We start from the raw sequence: 17377 nt of genomic DNA, 5'->3' as shown, positions 1-17377 counted from the left end.
AAAATTACTTCTTTCTTGAAAACTACGTTACTTCAAAGCAAGCCATTTCTCACAATGTCTCAACCTCTCCCCATTACTCGTTACCAAGTAAGTTTTTATGCTAATAAATATATTGAGTAATTACCAATAGTGTTCACTGCCTTTAAAGCTACTCTTGGAATGGGGCTATTATTGAATGTGCAAATGACAGGGGAGCTGAAGGTAGGAATTGATATTCCTCTTTAAACAGTCTATAAGTATTGTAGGAAGGGGAGAAACATGCACCAGGCAAGGAGTTCCACAGAGATGCAGCACGTGGAACCATAGACAATGTTGTTCCTTGCTCTATGGTGGAACAAAGCTGTTGAAATGGCTCTTCTCTCTAATTCTCAGCAAATCAAGAGTGTATGGGTGAGAACATAGTGAGAAGAAGCAGAAAGTCTGGTTTCACAATCAAATATTCTGATAGGAAAAACTAGGTCGGACACACTGGTGGCACATTTACTACGGAAGTATTGCTGTTATACTTTCATTCTCTTTGCAATAAACCTGGGCCCAGTTTCATTAAGTTGGTAAGCACAAAAACTTGCTCAGCAGAGAAAAAATTGCTTAACAGAAACAGGTTATCAGTCAAAATTACATTAAGTTTGTTGTGACTGGTGCCCCACTCAATTTGTGCTGAGCAATTAAATTTGTCAAGCAGTATCTGCTTGGGCCCAATTTGAGCTTCTTAAGCACAAAAGTAGCTAAGCAGCTCAAATTATGCTTACCAGAATAAGGTTACCAATCAAACTTCCATGTTTCATATACAATTTATGACTGGTATTGCTTATTTATGCTTAGTAAACAAGTTTTTAACAATATTTTCTGCTATAAGCAGCTAGCTCCATGAAATTTGCCCCAGTATACTTCAAGGCCTATCTGTGTTGTGACACACAGAGCTATTTGATTTATGGGCAGCTCAACACACAACATTGAAATACCAAGGATAGTTCTATGGACTATTACCTAACTGATGAATCAGCTGTGTTTGCTATACACTGGTTAATTCTTCTCATATAAACAAGTGTGAATGGCTAGGTATTTCTGTTGCAAATAAGATGTCAGCAACTTTGAATGGGAGCAGCGATTATATTGTTAAGGTGCTATCATTACACCATTACTTGCAAGGACAGTTTTTTTCTTCTTTCTGAAGGCTGTAGACACTGATGTATGGTGCATGAGGAAACGACTTGGTGCTAAAAACACAGAGAGGTAATAAATACACTTGTTGACCTCGTGGGTTTATTAGGCACAATAATGTTTACTTCAAGTGCCCATTATTGTTTGCATGTATCATATTTATGAGCGTCGATGTAAAAGCTGTCACCCAACACGCCTCCCAGTATAAGGAGATTGTTTTGTCATGCAACCATATGAGGTCGGCAACTTATGCCGTGAGGGTGTGTAGTCTTCATTGTGGACTACTTTAGTTGTCTGACGAATGATCGGGACAATATGAAAATCACACACGGCATTTTACTTTGCCTCATCGGTGCTTTCGGACATGTCAAAGCCGAGCCGGTTGTGAACACCACAACGGGGGCAGTCCGTGGGCGTGTCGTGGCGCCACCACCGGGCCTGCAGGCGACGGTTCCCGGTGCTCAGTTTGGTACAGTCAGCCAATTCCTCGGTGTGCCGTACGCCGAGGCACCTACTGGGGCCCTTCGCTTCGCCAAACCGGTCCCGAAGATCCCTTGGAGTGGAGTTCGGGACGCGCAAGTCTATGGAGCGAGTTGCCCACAGGATGCAAACGGCATGACTGAAGACTGCTTATTTTTGAATATCTTCATACCAGATAGTGCAGTCAATACTTCTGATCATGTATCAGTCATGGTTTGGATCCATGGCGGTTCATTCGTAAGGGGACAGGGATCACTATACGATGCTACCATTCTCTCTCTGCTAGGTGAAGTGGTAGTCGTTACCATCAACTACCGGCTAGGAATACTTGGGTTTCTCAGCACTGCTGATGACCGCATGCCTGGAAACTACGGCCTATGGGATCAGAAGTTGGCTTTACATTGGGTGAAAGACAACATTGGAAACTTTGGAGGTGACCCAGATCAGATCACCATATTTGGTGAGTCGGCAGGCAGTTTCAGTGTCACCTACCAAATGCTGACTCCCCTGAACAACTTCAATCTATTCCGGCGTGTCATCGCTTCGAGCGGGGTGGCAGCGGCGGGTCTTTTACTCACATACGACGGGGAGCAACTTCGCAAGCAAACCTCCCAAATCGCAGCAGCACTCGGATGTCACAACACATCCACTTTATTAGTTTGTCTCCGAGAGGCACCAGTGAGCTCCATCCTCTCCCTCACCAGTCTCCTCGAGTACCCCATCGCGATAGACGGTGAGTTCATCTCAGATCGAATCGACGGACTCATATCATCGCGGCATTTTGCACAGTACGATCTTCTCGCAGGAACCAGCAGCAATGAGGGATCCGTCGTCATCCCAACATTTGGTGCCCCAGAGTTAAACACCAAGGATTTCTACGAGCTGTTGGTGATCTGGATGAGTGGAATCTGCCAGTGTAGTAACGCAGCATCCCTCACAGACGTTGGCAAGCTCGTGTACACAACTAAGGCGAGGTTTACAGATCCTCCAGAAAATGCCAGAATACTTTTTGATCTTATTGGGGACTCTTACTTCAATGCTCCAACCGTGAACTTCCTCAAACAGCACGCGGACTCAACTGCCACCAATACGTACTCTTATTACCTTACGTATAGCGAAGGGAAGGAGGCTTTGGTGCCTGCCGAGTACCTGGATGCCATACCAGGATCACCTCATGGCATCATTCCTGGATACATCTTCGGTGATGCATTGGCTTCGGGAAACTCGAGCAATGCCACAGCACGGTTCTCTCAAGACATTATTGCGTATTGGACAAACTTTGCTAAGTATGGGTGAGTTCTAGTACAGAATATTATTATTCTGGTTTATTTATTTACTGCACTGGTGGCCGAGCAGGCCAAAAAGTACATTTACAATAGAAACGAATAACAATAATATATATTATATAATTATGGGTCATTCCATGTCAGACCATCGCACTTTTTTACCTCATGTCTTCCGATTTTGATAAAAATTGCTGTGATTGTAGGTCCTTATGAGCAATGAATGCACACCAATTTTGATCTGACTTACCATGTGGTCAGGGCAGAAACCACAAAAAAACAAAATTTTTAGGGTAAAATACCACCTTTTTGGTAAAAATATGTCATAACAAGGTCAATTCTCGTCACATGCAAATTTGGTATCAAAATGATGAGAATTGCATGGTCAAATGTGAGTCACTGTAATCTTTAATATGTTATTGTGACTTTTGACCCAGTTTTTGAAATAATGTATCATTCAAAAAATCAAGGAAATAATCACTTGATAGAGCATGTCTTCCTCTATCAGAATCAACTAAGAAACAGTTGGGCTTTTCAAAATTTACAACTTTATGACTGTTTTTGTACAGTTTGTACAAATTAGTCAATTTTTATACTTTAAATAATAAATCCACCAACAAAACTCACTCTTCTGTTTCTAAAGTTACTAAAAGTGTTCATGATTTGCGATTTGTTTCTTGTTGAGGGCTGATATGGTTTAACCAGAATCAGAATTTAAATTCAAAGCAGAGACACACCCAGAATTTATTATTTTGGGGGGTGGGCCATAATTATTTTCCCAAAAAATTTCTTTCGAAGATTGTTAAAAAATAAATAAAAACAAATCAAACAAACAAATTGATGACCTTGGAGGGGCTGGGATCAATCCCCTAGACCCATCGTCCCCCACTTTCATTTTATTAGTGATCCCAGTTCGAGATTACATCAAGGTTGAGATGGAGAAGCTGTCTGCCTTTCTTCTAGATCACAAACTTATGCAGTCTTGCTTTAACCCCCTGTGATGAATCTTGAACAACAAATTAATGCATAATAACTTTCTGAGAAATCCTCAAGAACAATTTGTTCACCATGCTGCAACTCTGACTTCAGGGCCCATTTTAATAGAGCTGCTCAGCACAAGATTTTGTGCTAACTGTGCGATTTAAATTTCATAGCGCCGCTAACCGTATAGCACACGAAAAGGCATGCTAACCTTCCGATGAAGTCAGAGTTGCAGCATGGTGACATTCTTTTTTTTCATCTTGGAAAGAATTTTGTTTGGGAAATATCCCCCCCCCCCCCACCCGCAACCCAAATTAAATCCTGGGTGCGTCACTGCTGGTATTTTAAAGTATTATTCTGGTTAGACCACATCAGCCCTCAACATGAAAAAATCCCAAACCATTAACAATTTTAGTAACTTTGGAAAGTTTGTTTTTTGTGGGTTTATAAAGTAAAGTATATATAAATTGACTAATTTGTAACTTACCAACTGTACAAAAATAGTCTTAAAGTTGTAAATTTTGAAGAGCCCAGTTGTTTCTTAGTGGATTCTGATAGAAGATGACATGCTCTATCAATTGATTTTCATTTCGTTGATTTTTGGAATGATGCGATATTTAAAAAATTGGGTCAAAGGTCACGATAACATATTAAAGATCACAGCGACTTGTACTAAAATAGTCATAAAGTTGTGAATTTTGAAGAGCCCAACTGTTTCTTAGTGGATTCTGATAGAGGAAGACATGCTCTAACAAGTGTTTTTTATTTCATTGATTTTTTGGAATGATACATTGTTTCAAAAACTGGGTCAAAGGTCACGATAACATATTAAAGATTACAGTGACCTACATTTCAAAAAAAATTTATTGTTGACAAAAGAATTGATTTGAGCATGCAATTCTCATCATTTTGATACCAAATTTGCATCTAATGTGTGACAAAAATTGACATGGTTATGACATATTTTTATATGGTACTTTACCCTAAAAATGTCAGATTTTAGTGGTTTCTGCCCTGACCACATGGTAAGTCGGATCAGGCTAAAAATTGGTGTGCATTCATTGCTCATTAGGACCTACAAGCAGAGCAATTTTTAAAAAAATCGGAAGACATGAGGTAAAAAAGTGTGTTGGTCTGACATGGAATGACCCTTATGCCTCATTTCCAGAAACCACCCCCACCCCCCCCCCCCAAAAAAAAAACCCCAAACAACAAAAACGGGGGAAAAAAACACCCTAAGATTTTTGTTAAAAAGATGCTATAACAAAATTAAAATTGGTTTTGAATGAGGCATTGCACGGCAAGGTATATAATGATTATTCAGTTTGCAGTAATATCAAGTGTACACAGGCCTATCTACTTTACTGTGTATGTCTGTTCTTTGATAAGTTGTCTTGCTATTTATTCTGCTGCCGCGGAGTCGATTTCGGAATTCGGGAGAATTCTGAAATCTACTTCGCGGCAGTAGAATAAATAAAATGAGTTTTTTAAAGATTTTAAGTAGAAGGTTAACGCTTGGTAGATACTCAAAACAAATACTTACAAAACATCTGAAAGCACACAAATTCGTCCAACAAGGGTGTTTTTTCTTTCATAATTTTCTCACAACTTTGATGACCAGTTGAGCCCAAATTTTCACAGGCTTGTTATTTTATGCTTATGATGGGATACACCAAGTGAGAACACTGGTCTTTGACAATTACCAAAAATGTGTACAGTTGCTTTAAGTACTTAATGCTGAAAAGAACTGTCCTGCGTGCTTATTGACTACTTATACATGGCCAAGAGATAGGAAATTTAATACAGGTGTTATGTGACAAAACCAATGGTGTAAATTTTAACACCCCGGTTTTGTAGTGTCAGGGGACGGAGTCGGAAAGCCAACTCCGTAACTTTCGAGAGATGGGGGAGTGTCTTTGGACTTGATGGGTCAAGCCGTGGAATGGACAGGGCCCAGGTTCATGAAGCCTGAAGGCGCAAAAACTTGCTAAGCACAGAAAAGAATTGCTTAAAGCCATTGGACACTTTCGGTACAGAAAAAAAATAAAAGTTCACAGTTTTACAAATAATTTACAGGGTTTACAGAAGGTAATGGTGAAAGACTTCTCTTGAAATATTATTCCATGAAATGCTTTACTTTTTGAGAAAACATTAAAACAATATCAATTCTCGATAGCGAGAATTACGGATTTATTTTAAACACATGTCATGACACGGCGAAACGTGCGGAAACCAAGGGTGGGTTTTCCCGTTATTTTCTCCCGACTCCGATGACCGATTGAGCCTAAATTTTCACAGGTTTGTTATTTTATATATAAGTTGTGATACACGAAGTGTGGGACTTGGACAATACTGTTTACCGAAAGTGTCCAATGGCTTTAACAGAAACAAGTACCAGCCTTAATTACGTTAAGTTTTTATATTGTTGTGACTAGTGCCCCACTTGAATTTTTGCTTAGTGAAATTTGGTCTTGGGCGATTGGCCGACCGTAATTGGGAAAATATAAATATAGGCACCTGCCTTTGAACACAAGTTATCTATTGCGTAAACAATATTTGAGGGGAACTGTGCAATTGGGACTGTGTTTCCAGACCAGTTGTTTACACTCGTTCTTGGACCGTTATAACACGGTGAAAAACGCAGTGATCAAATTTCTATTGTATGACCATTTTAATTCGTTTATGACCCCTACACGCCATTATAGAACTATAGTACAAGTCAACATTGTTAAAGAGGGAGTGACCAAAAAACGTTAGTGAGACTGGGCAAAGAGACCATGAAATGTTGATCAATTTGATACAATGCAATCAACCAGCCTATTGAAGACCCTGGACACTATTAGTAATAGTCAAAGACTAGTCTTCACAGTTGGTGTATCTCAACATATGCATGACAAACCTGTGAAATTTGAGCTCAATCGGTCGTCGAAGTTGCGAGATAATAATGAAAGAAAGAAAAACCCTTGTCACATACGAAATTGTGTGCTTTCAGATGCTTGATTTCGAGACCTCAAATTCTAAATCTGAGGTCTCCAAATCAAATCTTTGGAAAATTACTTCTTTCTCGAAAAATACATTTCTAACAATGCTTTATACTATCAACAGCTCTCCATTAAGAAAGGTTTTATGCTAACAATTATTTTAAGTAATTACCAATAGTGTCCACTGCCTTTAACGAGATAGAATAAAACCATACATTATCACACGCTTAGATCGAGCCATAATGCACCATGGTGATAAAACAAACTTATATAAGCCTATTACCTGATATCACAATTTTTAAAGAGCAAAGGAAAAATCAAAATCAATTTTGTGATGTACTCATTTTCCAATAGACAGAGTCCTAAAATGAATGGGGAAATTGCAAGTCTTTAAACCTCACATTAAAATTGTGTAAATTGCCAAAATATCCCCGTACAAAAACGTACAGACTCATTTTTTTTTTATAGAATAATGACATCGGATGCTTTGAATGTTGAAATGTTTGCACTATTTGCAACTTATACCATTTTAACATGCGACAATTTTCCCACCCACATGAACACTATTTGTATTGAAAATCATAAATTTGAATTGGACATTTCCAATTCTTTTTAGTGCCGTACACTGCCAGTTAACATCTGGTTCACTCAACGATTTTTTTAGGTGTTCGGCCACCAGCCGAACAACTATTGTTATTGTTCTGTTTTTTTTTTTTTTTTTTTTTTTTTTTTTTCTGCGTGTTCTTCTCCTCGAACGTTCTCGCGCGATTTTCGCAAAAACTAAAGCTTGTATGAACCTGAAACTTACCATATATATTGATCTTAATGAGTAGACGAAACAGCAACATTTTTGGAATGATGACGTCATTGATGATGTCATTACGTTCAAAAAAACGCTAAAAATTGGAGAGTTCATATCTTGAGAACTACAAATGCCACACACAAGATATTTGGTGCATATAAAAGGTCTTGTAATTAGCTACAAAAGTCGTGCACAACGTGACCTCATGTGACTTTTACTTCCGATTGAAACCGGAAGTTCAAAATTTCAAAAGTTCATATCTCAAGAACTATATATCATATTCGCAAAATTTGAATATCAGTTTGAAGATCAGTTATCCTGCTCAAACTTTTGCACAAACATAATGCCAGTTGAATTTTGCCTTCTGGTCGTAAAAGCGCGCGTTTGTGTTGACCTCCATTCATTACGCGTAGAAACCAGATAGTATCGCCATTCATGTATGTGAATGCTACTATTGTATTGTGGGTGTGTGGGTGTGTGTGCGTGTAGTTCATGTAGGCCTACATTGTATCCATGCTCTACGACAAAACAGCACTGCGTGGCTGTGGGCATTACGGGTTGTGTATACACATGCAGACTCCGTTGAAGGCGCGCGTAATTCAAATTCCACTACGCTGGGATTCGCCTCATCTTTCTTCGTGCGATTTTGAACAAAATGTTAAACTACTATGAACTTGAAACTTATCATAAACATGAACCTTCATGAGTAGATGAACCCGCAACTTTTTTGGAATGATGACGTCATTGATGACGTCATTATGCTCAGAAACACGTTAAACACTAGAAAATTCATATCTTGAGAACCTCAAATGCTACATACAAGATTCTTTCACTACATGAAACCTCCTGTAATGTTCTACAAATGTTGTACACAACGTGACCTCATTTGACCATTCACCCGAACACCCTGAGTTTGTACACAAACTCTCAAGTTCTAGTTTATTTTTAAACTTTGCCTATGAATTTAGTTGAAATCCAATTTCCCTTAATTCTAAGAGAATGCGCTTGAGAAAGACAATTAAGTTTGAGTGGCCAAGGCAAGGTTGTTTACCCGCTGGTTAGTTTACTACAAAGACTGGTCGGCTGTCTCAAGGGACATCCAAATGACTCGTATACAAACGAGCTTAAGTCTGTCAAGTAAGAAACAATAATTGCATGTATTTCAATATTCATGTTTCAGAGATCCAAATGGGGCCGATCTACCTGAGTGGCCCAAGTTTGACGCTGAGAACGAGACTTATCTCATCCTTGAACCAAACATCACAACTGGGCAACACCTCAAGGCAGATAAAGTGGCCTTCTGGGGAGAATACGTCAAAATGGCTTCTGACCCGTTGGACCAAAATGCTTGCCCAATCACAGCCCCTGTTAGACTCGGAACAAAAACAACGCCTGAAAATAAAACTGTAGTGATTACAAGTGGAGATGGCGAGGTATTAGGGTCCATTATTGGTGCCATACGGATCGCCGACGAGGCTGTGGGCGGTGAAGACGTAGCAGAGTTTCTAGGAATACCGTATGCGAAACCCCCGATTGGGGATTACGATATCGGGCTCCGCAAGACACTGGACCGTGGGGAGATGAACCACTTGGAATCCGTGATAAACTACCCCATGCCTGCCCTCAAGACATCCCACAAGATCCCTGGATGGTTCGCGCTGGATTGACGGAAGTCAGTGAAGACTGTCTAACTCTCAACATCTACACTCCACTTGTTGCCAGCAACTCTTCCTTACCAGTCGTCATTTTCATCCATCCTGGAGGAGGAACTGTCGGTACGTCGTCTGTTTATGATGCTGTACCTCTGTCATCTAACATAGAGGCTGTCGTAGTTGTCATCAACCATCGTCTTGGAGCATTGGGATTCTTGAGTACTGAAGATGAAGAAGCTCCTGGTAACTATGGATTGCAAGACGCGTTGGCTTCTCTCAAATGGGTCAGCAAGTATATAGGCAGCTTCGGAGGTGATTCTAACCGCATCACTGTGATCGGTCATGGATCTGGGTCAGTAATTGCTCACTTATTCGTCATGTCAGAGAAGGCACAGGGGCTGTTTCAGCAAGCTGTACTTATGAGCGCCACTGGTCTTGTGCGTCCTCTTTCGAATCCTGTCCAACCGAGTCCAATCGAGCAAGCTAGAATCCTTGCCAGAAGTGTGGACTGTCCAATCGATAGCAATGAGGTAATGATCAAGTGCCTGCGTGAGAAACCTGCTCTGGATGTTGCAGGGAGCAGCAGGTACTCCCCATTGGGACTCCCATTCCGACCAATAATTGACGGTGACATTCTGACTGCTGATCCAAGGGCATTGTTGAAATCAGGAACAATCAACAATGTAGATTTGATCATAGGAATGGCCCAGGATGAAGTCTCTGCAGTTTCATTCCCACTCTTTTTCAGCAACGTAAGTTTCTGTCCAACTCAAGAGGAAGCTGAAGGCATCATTGCAGTCGTTAGTCAAGCCTCATTCAATAATCCTGAGAAGGCTGCCGTAGCTTTCTCCACTGAGTATCTTGGACGGAAAGGCATGGAGGACAAGTGTCTTACAAGAGGTAGTGTCAGGCAGTTTGTGCAAGATATGTTGACTGTGTCACCTACATTGGAAGCAGCTGAGCTTCATGCTGCTTTGGGAAACGACGTCTTTCTTTATTCTTTCGATCACGAACCAAGCTCTCACTATTACAGCTTCCTTCCCCCACAAGCTGGACCTGCTTTTGGTGATGATCTTCAGTTCCTGTTTGGAGATCCTTACAGCTCCCTCGTTGATGAATACAAGCTCACCTACCGACTCCAGGATAAGCAGATCAGCTTAGAGATGATGACCTTGTGGAAGAACTTCATTCACAAAGGGTAAGTTCTTGAGACCTTTTGGGGCCTGGGGTGGATTTAAATTTCCTGGAGTTCAATAGCAGATATGGTACTTAACGAAGGTGATTGCCTCCATGACCCGTGGTAATTCTTGGTGCCCTGGAAATGCTCGAGTAGAAATTTACAATTTCCCCATAGGGTGCCCCTCACCAATAAGATGATTCTTTGGTGCCCTAACCTTTTCAAAAATAAGCATACAGGCCTGCAGTCATTTTCTATAGTAACTATACCCTGTGTATACTTCAGGAACATTTTCTTAAATTGTGATCAATCTCGGATCACCAGTCGGAACTTGGCTGTGACTACCTTTAACACAGCAGTCGATCTTTCTGATAGACAAAGACAATGAGTTGATCATTTCTTATATCAAGGCAAACATTTGCGCAAGGCTAAAATATGAAAATAATTATAATTATAATATGGAAAATTTCTAGTGCGCCACATCTGTAAATGATAACACTCCTGGCGCAAAAAAACGAGAAAGTTTGAAAAGCTATGGTTTCTGAAATATATATGGCTCAGCATAAGAAAGGCGACGATCACCCCAGGAGTGCCAGCACCTCGGCTAGTATGTGCAAGGAAAAAGGTTTCATGATAAAGGCATTAGGCACAAATCTATGCTCCCTTTTAAGCAACAATCAACCAAAGAGTGCCAGCAACGTGGAATGTCAGGAGAAGGTTGTTTGGTAAGTTTATGGAAAATGTACTTATTGAACAGATGTATAACCTGTATTTATGAATGTGGTGCTTCCAATTACAGACACCCTGGGCAGTCACTTTCCGGTGTCGAGTGGCCAGCTTATGATCAAGGAAACCCAGAGTACATGCGGTTGGGAGCCTGCCCTATGGTCCACAGTGACGACAACTGGCCACACATCCTCCGTTTCTGGTCCGACTTGATACCATCCATAACAGCGCCCTCTGCTGTTCCAACGAGGTCAACCACACCACCATTTACCACTGAGGAGGACCACCAACAGCCTTGCATCATTGGGGAAGTCATCGGGCTGGCTCTCTCAACGGACGAAGCCTTCATTCTTATCACGGTCCTAGTTGGGGTGCTTGTAGGAACCCTTGTACTATCTCTTTTATGCTTTGGAGGGTGCCTGACCTACAAGTCCCGTTATACCAACTTAGTGGCTAAATCGAACCATTATGGGGTCTACACGGAGCCACACCTTTCGAGTCACGCTTACACTAACAACGGGAACGAGGAGTTAAGCTCAAGACTGTAGTCGGATCTAACATTAAGAGATGGCCTCTCGAAAAACAGTCTGTCGAAGGTCTATAATGTACTTTATTATGCGCTTGTTTTGAACTGTTGAACCAAACTCAATTAAGTAGAAATGTGAAAGATGCAATGTCTTTGGACATGGATATCGGGAGATTCTGTGTAAAAACTTTTCTTATAGCGCCCTCTTTTGGTTCAACCTCACTCAGCCCATTTTATGAGGCACATTACAAGGATCAGAATCACTGCGACAGATTTCCCCACGACACCAATACTATAAATTTCAGACGTGGCATGTACAGGTGTAGATGACCAGTTCCATCGTCATGTCGCTACAGATCATTGATTTTCAAGTTCTATAATTTGTTAAATTTTCATACACTATGAGTAAAGTTAATAACTGTGCAACCCATTCATTTGTATTAAATGCCCGACCATGGCACAGGCCATAGCGTTCGGCAAACTTGGTGCAAGAAACAATTGTTTAAAATTTATTCTAATCAATGTTGAATAGGCCTATATACTCTCTTTGTTATCCCAAAATGAAACTACTCCATTGCACTTACTATATCAAGAGACATCCAACAACAAACAAGCCAAAACAATACCCCCCTCGCCTGACTGCTTGCCCTATTATATGACAATAGTTTATAGTTTTACTTGTGTTAACTTTTCCTGGGGGACTTCTGTTATTTTCTAAAGGCAACGTGTTTTCCATGAACATGATGAACAATAGATGCCTTGTAAAAAAAAAAGGAGGACTTATGCGCCATTATTCATAAAAACAAGTTTGCATTTTCACTAGGCCTGGGAAGGTTGATAATAATACAAAGTTGTGGAGGAAAAAACAGTTCATATTAGATGCTCACATTTCAGTGTTTCGCCTTAACACTTCCTAACACATCATAAAAATAATTGTTCATTGAATTGAATCACCCCTTATTGCTTAAAATGGAAACAGTTTTCATCAAGCACTCACTCACTACACACGGTGGTCTAGACCCCACGGTTACCCGAAGCAGCCCCGGAACAGAGGACCTTGGCGCCCCACGACCAAGCTGTTTGCGTCGCGCCCATTCACCCCTCCCACCCCTTCCCCGACTAAATACATTCAAGAGTTGTAACCGATGCTCCCTCTGTCTGCGAGTCCATTAAGCGAACAGCCGGCGGAAATTTATATCCAGTCGGTTTATTTTTAGCATAGGTTTCGGAAGTTTCAGAGAGTAGACTATCATGTTCCATTGACATGAGCAATGGAACATGAGATGGGGTTTGAAATACGATCAGAATGGAGTTCTGACAGGTCTGGGAAAGTTAAAAGAAACTTTTTATTTATTTATGGTTTTACAAGAGATAATAATGGTTTCATCAGTTTTGCATATTTAAGTATTTTTCAGTCGGGTATCAAGTATGCCTGAGTACTAAGGTTGGCGAGTAGTACTCGACCCTGACGATTTCCTTGGGTAATTGGGTTCAACATTCAAAACGGTAGTACTCAAGTACCGAGTTCCAGTACGATCAACATTAAAAACAGCAAGTCGATACAGAGTTCGAGCACCATCAACATTGTAAACGGTAGTGCTCAAGTACAGAGTTTGAGATCAACTATCATCCTCAAGTAACGAATTCGAGTACCATCAACATTAAAAACGGTAGTACTCAAGTACCAAGTTCCAATAGGCCTACTACAACATTCAAAATGGACTCAAGTACCGATTTCTAGTACGATCAACATTAAAAACAGCAAGTCGATAAAGAGTTCGAGTACCATCAACATTAAAAATGGTAGTACTCAAGTACCGAGTTTGAGTACTACCACATTCAAAATGGTTGTACTTGATACTGAGTTTGAGTAGTACAACACTCAAAAACGGTAGTACTCGAGTACTGAGTTTGAGTACCATCAACATTCAACAGTAATTAATTATTATTATCATTATCATTATCATTATCATTATCATTATCATTATCATTATCATTATCATTATCATTATCATTATCATTATCATTATCATTATCATTATCATTATCATTATCATTATCATTATCATTATCATTATCATTATCATTATCATTATCATTATCATTATCATTATCATTATCATTATCATTATCATTATCATTATCATTATCATTATCATTATCATTATCATTATCATTATCATTATCATTATCATTATCATTATCATTATCATTATCATTATCATTATCATTATCATTATCATTATCATTATCATTATCATTATCATTATCATTATCATTATCATTATCATTATTATTATTATTATTATTATTATTATTATTGTTATTATTATTATTATTTTATTTGCCATAACAGTACAAAACAAAATACATTGACAAATATACCCCGAGATGGGCAAGGGACAACAAAAGCAAATACATACTATGATCCGTAGATCTGTTGCCCCACATCTGGGGTACACAATAAAATTAATATAGATTTAACATAATATAGTACACAAAGCAATAATAAAAGCAGATAATTATACAACCAATAGTGAATAATAAATATCTAATAAGAAAGCATAAATTCAAAATCTAATAAGAACAAAAAATAAATTAAAAGTAAATAAGTAAAAATAAATTAAAAATAAATAAATTAAAAATAAATAAATAACAGATAAGGTAAGGATAAACAATAAAAGGAAATAACTAGACATACAATTTTTGTTAATGACAAAAATACGGTGTTCGGTTGGGCGTTAAGTGATGACGTAGTTCAAAACCATTGAACCATAAAGATGACTTTTTCTACAACGTGTCGTTAATTTTTATAGTTAAACTTGTGTCACAGGTTTTAACGACTCCTTTTTTTCTTCACAAATGCAATATTTTTGTGTGAGATTGGCTTTAGGTTTTAATTTGCAATTTCCAATGGGGAAATTTCGTAGTTCTTTAAACATGAAATTATGAATTTTCAAACTCGATTTTGAACCAGAAGACGAGCTCAAAATGGGATCATGTCTGTGAGGCATTTACGGAGGTTTTAACGAACTTTCCAATGATGTGTCGATTGTAACAACCCATCATGTAGATCAAAAGTTATGATTTTTTGAAATAATAAACTTTGAAAATTCATAACTCAAGAATTGATGACGTCATCGTGACGTAACTCAAACGGTTTCTTCTCCTAATAAATATCTAACTATGTGTGAAGTTAGAAGTTCATACAGGTTTGGAAAGTGTGTTTTTGTTAGAGGGCAAGGGACGGAGATGTATTTTTGAAGAAAAATATACAATTGCAAACTTTGACCTTCCGGTACGAACGGAAGGAGGGGTCATACGATTTTGACGTTAACTTTTCAAATGTAGTCCCAGTCTTGATCTATCAGATGCGTAATTATGAATAGCATAACTGTAAAATTCGAAGACATATAGCGAAAAGCAAATGGTCACTTTTTGAACCTAAAAACCTTGTAATTCGACACCTGATGACGTCATCATGACGAAACTAACACGGTTTCATCTACTAATGAATATCTAATTATGTGTGAAGTTTCAAGTTTATGTGAGCTTAGCAAGTATGTCTTTTAAACCAGACCTTTGCCAGACTTGTATGCTGTGGTGATGGTTAAGCATCAAAGGATGTATAATTTCAACCTAAAAGGCAATAAACAACGCCCTTTCAAATCATTTCACAGTCACATCCGGTTTAAACAGGTCAAAAGGTCAACGAAAGTTCACCAACATATCCATTTCTGTAAAGTACGTAACGCCCTTTCATATGATGTATAGATTGTCAAAATAGCTTATGTAGTTTAGGTTATATGAACTTAGGAAATATTGACGACTGTAGAAAAGACTGTAAGGGGCATGTATGTTTTAACCGCCTTGAACGAGGACTATTTTTCATGAAGCTTTTTCGCGCTCTATGGATGATCACTGGAGCGTGACTCTGCTGCACCGCTAATACACTACACGTTGCAATGTTTATGCACATACCAATGGGGATTTACGTTGTTCTTTAGACGTGAATTTTGAAATTTTCAACCTCTCTTTTGAGCCGGAAGACAACATCAAAATGGGGTCATGTCTGTGGGGCGTTTACGGAGTTTTCAATGACAATTCCGATGATGTTTCAATTGTAAGAATCCCTCATGTAGATCAAAAGTTATGATTTTTTGAATTAATAAACTTTGAATATTCATAACTCAAGAATTGATGACGTCATCATGACGTAACTCACACGGTTTCTTCTCCTAATAAATCGCTAACTATGTGTGAAGTTTCAAGTTCATACAAGTTTGGGAAAGGCGCTTTTGTTAGCGGACAAGGGACGTTCAGAAGAAGAAGAAGAAGAAGAAGAAGAAGAAGAAGTATGAAGAAAAAGAAAAAAAAAATGAACAAAAATAAGAGGTGTTCCGGGCTGTTGGCCCGAACACCTAAATAAATAAACAGTAGTACTCAAGGAGTTCAAGTACCATCATTATTACAAATGGTAGTACTCAAGTACTGAGAACGAGTACTACAACACTAAAAATGGTAGTACTCAAGTTCGAGTACCATCAACATGCACTTTGACCTTTAACCCAATTTAATGAATAAACAGGCCTTTACAAAAATCACAGATGAAGTGTACAACAATCAAAAGTAAAAAACTCACCATAAATTTCATCTGTACTGTCAGCGAGGCAGCTAACCGTTGCAGTGGTGTCAACAAGGTCAAGGAGCAAATGGCTAACTTGGGAAACGAAGACAACAAAAAGCACTCTGCATTCAGCTGTTGGGTCCCATTATCCAAAGAAGAAAGTTGTGCAGAAGGGTCGAGTTTGGAGTAGCGGCCGAGGTTGTTTCAAGTGCTTCAACATGTGGTGATCCAGCAGCGACCGCAGCCGCCAATTCCGCACGGCCATTGCCTCCTATAGCTCGTCTCTCGCTTCTCATTTTGCACCTCAGCAAACCGTGACGCTCGAATGAGCATCTTCCAAACATGGAGGTAGAAATCTATTTCTACCTCTCATGTTCCAAATAAGCGTTTTACGTATTTGTGCAGACAATGCTACAAAAATGTCAATCCCCACCACCAAAGCGATTAAGAGTGCTGCATTCTGTGACATTCCCAAGGATTTACAAATCGCTACAACATGATTGTTAGCCAACAAAACTGGCAGAATGCGAAGTTGGTTGATGGATGACAACATTTTTATGGTTTGGATGAATCAATAAACAACACATCACATACCAAGGGAAGAGTTTCTTTGAGCCTCACAGCAGTCTCAGTTCTTACTACGCATTGGCTTTCTCCGTTACACATAATATAACCACAAAGGAAACTGACTAGGTAAAGCTTGAATGATTTGGGGCTGAACATGGACAAAATTAACCAGAGTGAGACTCGAACCAACGACCTCCGGATATAACGTGCTCACATAATTCGACGTGCGTTGTCTCTACTCTGCTCAAACCATACATTCTGGATCTGTACCTGTCACAAATTAATGAGCGCCCTCTGCAGTCCAAAAACTCACAGGTCAGACTGTCCCTTGAGCGAGTCATAGGCCGTGTCCGAAACGACGACTTCGGCTACAGCTACGTCTAGATCAGCGCGTCTACCAGTGTTGAAGAATAG

At 39.3% G+C, this 17377-nt stretch overlaps 3 protein-coding genes across 3 annotated transcripts in view; 1 reads left to right on the top strand and 2 right to left on the bottom strand.

Moving 5' to 3' along the window:
- LOC139936117 (uncharacterized) overlaps window positions 1-17006 on the bottom strand; it is a 32634-nt gene extending 15628 nt beyond the window's left edge. Inside the window, exon 1 of the mRNA XM_071930848.1 lies at window positions 16412-17006. Within this exon, the coding sequence (XP_071786949.1) occupies window positions 16412-16423 (12 nt within the window). The 5' untranslated portion in view covers window positions 16424-17006. The remainder of the gene's footprint in view (window positions 1-16411) is intronic.
- Window positions 1-17196, bottom strand: part of LOC139936118 (adhesion G-protein coupled receptor G7-like) — a 70682-nt gene extending 53486 nt beyond the window's left edge. Inside the window, exon 1 of the mRNA XM_071930850.1 lies at window positions 16991-17196. The gene's annotated coding sequence lies outside the window, so the exon portion shown is untranslated. The remainder of the gene's footprint in view (window positions 1-16990) is intronic.
- On the top strand, window positions 1227-12255 carry LOC139936702 (uncharacterized). The gene is given in 4 exon segments (XM_071931578.1): window positions 1227-2933; window positions 8869-9227; window positions 9230-10538; window positions 11317-12255. Coding segments are annotated over 4 exon segments (3600 nt in total). The 5' UTR covers window positions 1227-1476; the 3' UTR covers window positions 11792-12255.
- Window positions 17197-17377: the final 181 nt, after the last annotated feature.

Source organism: Asterias amurensis, chromosome 4, assembly GCF_032118995.1.
Source record: "Asterias amurensis chromosome 4, ASM3211899v1".
NCBI lineage: Eukaryota > Metazoa > Echinodermata > Asteroidea > Forcipulatida > Asteriidae > Asterias > Asterias amurensis.
The sequence above is the reverse complement of the archived record's forward strand: the minus strand, read 5'-3'. Positions and strand labels throughout refer to the sequence as shown.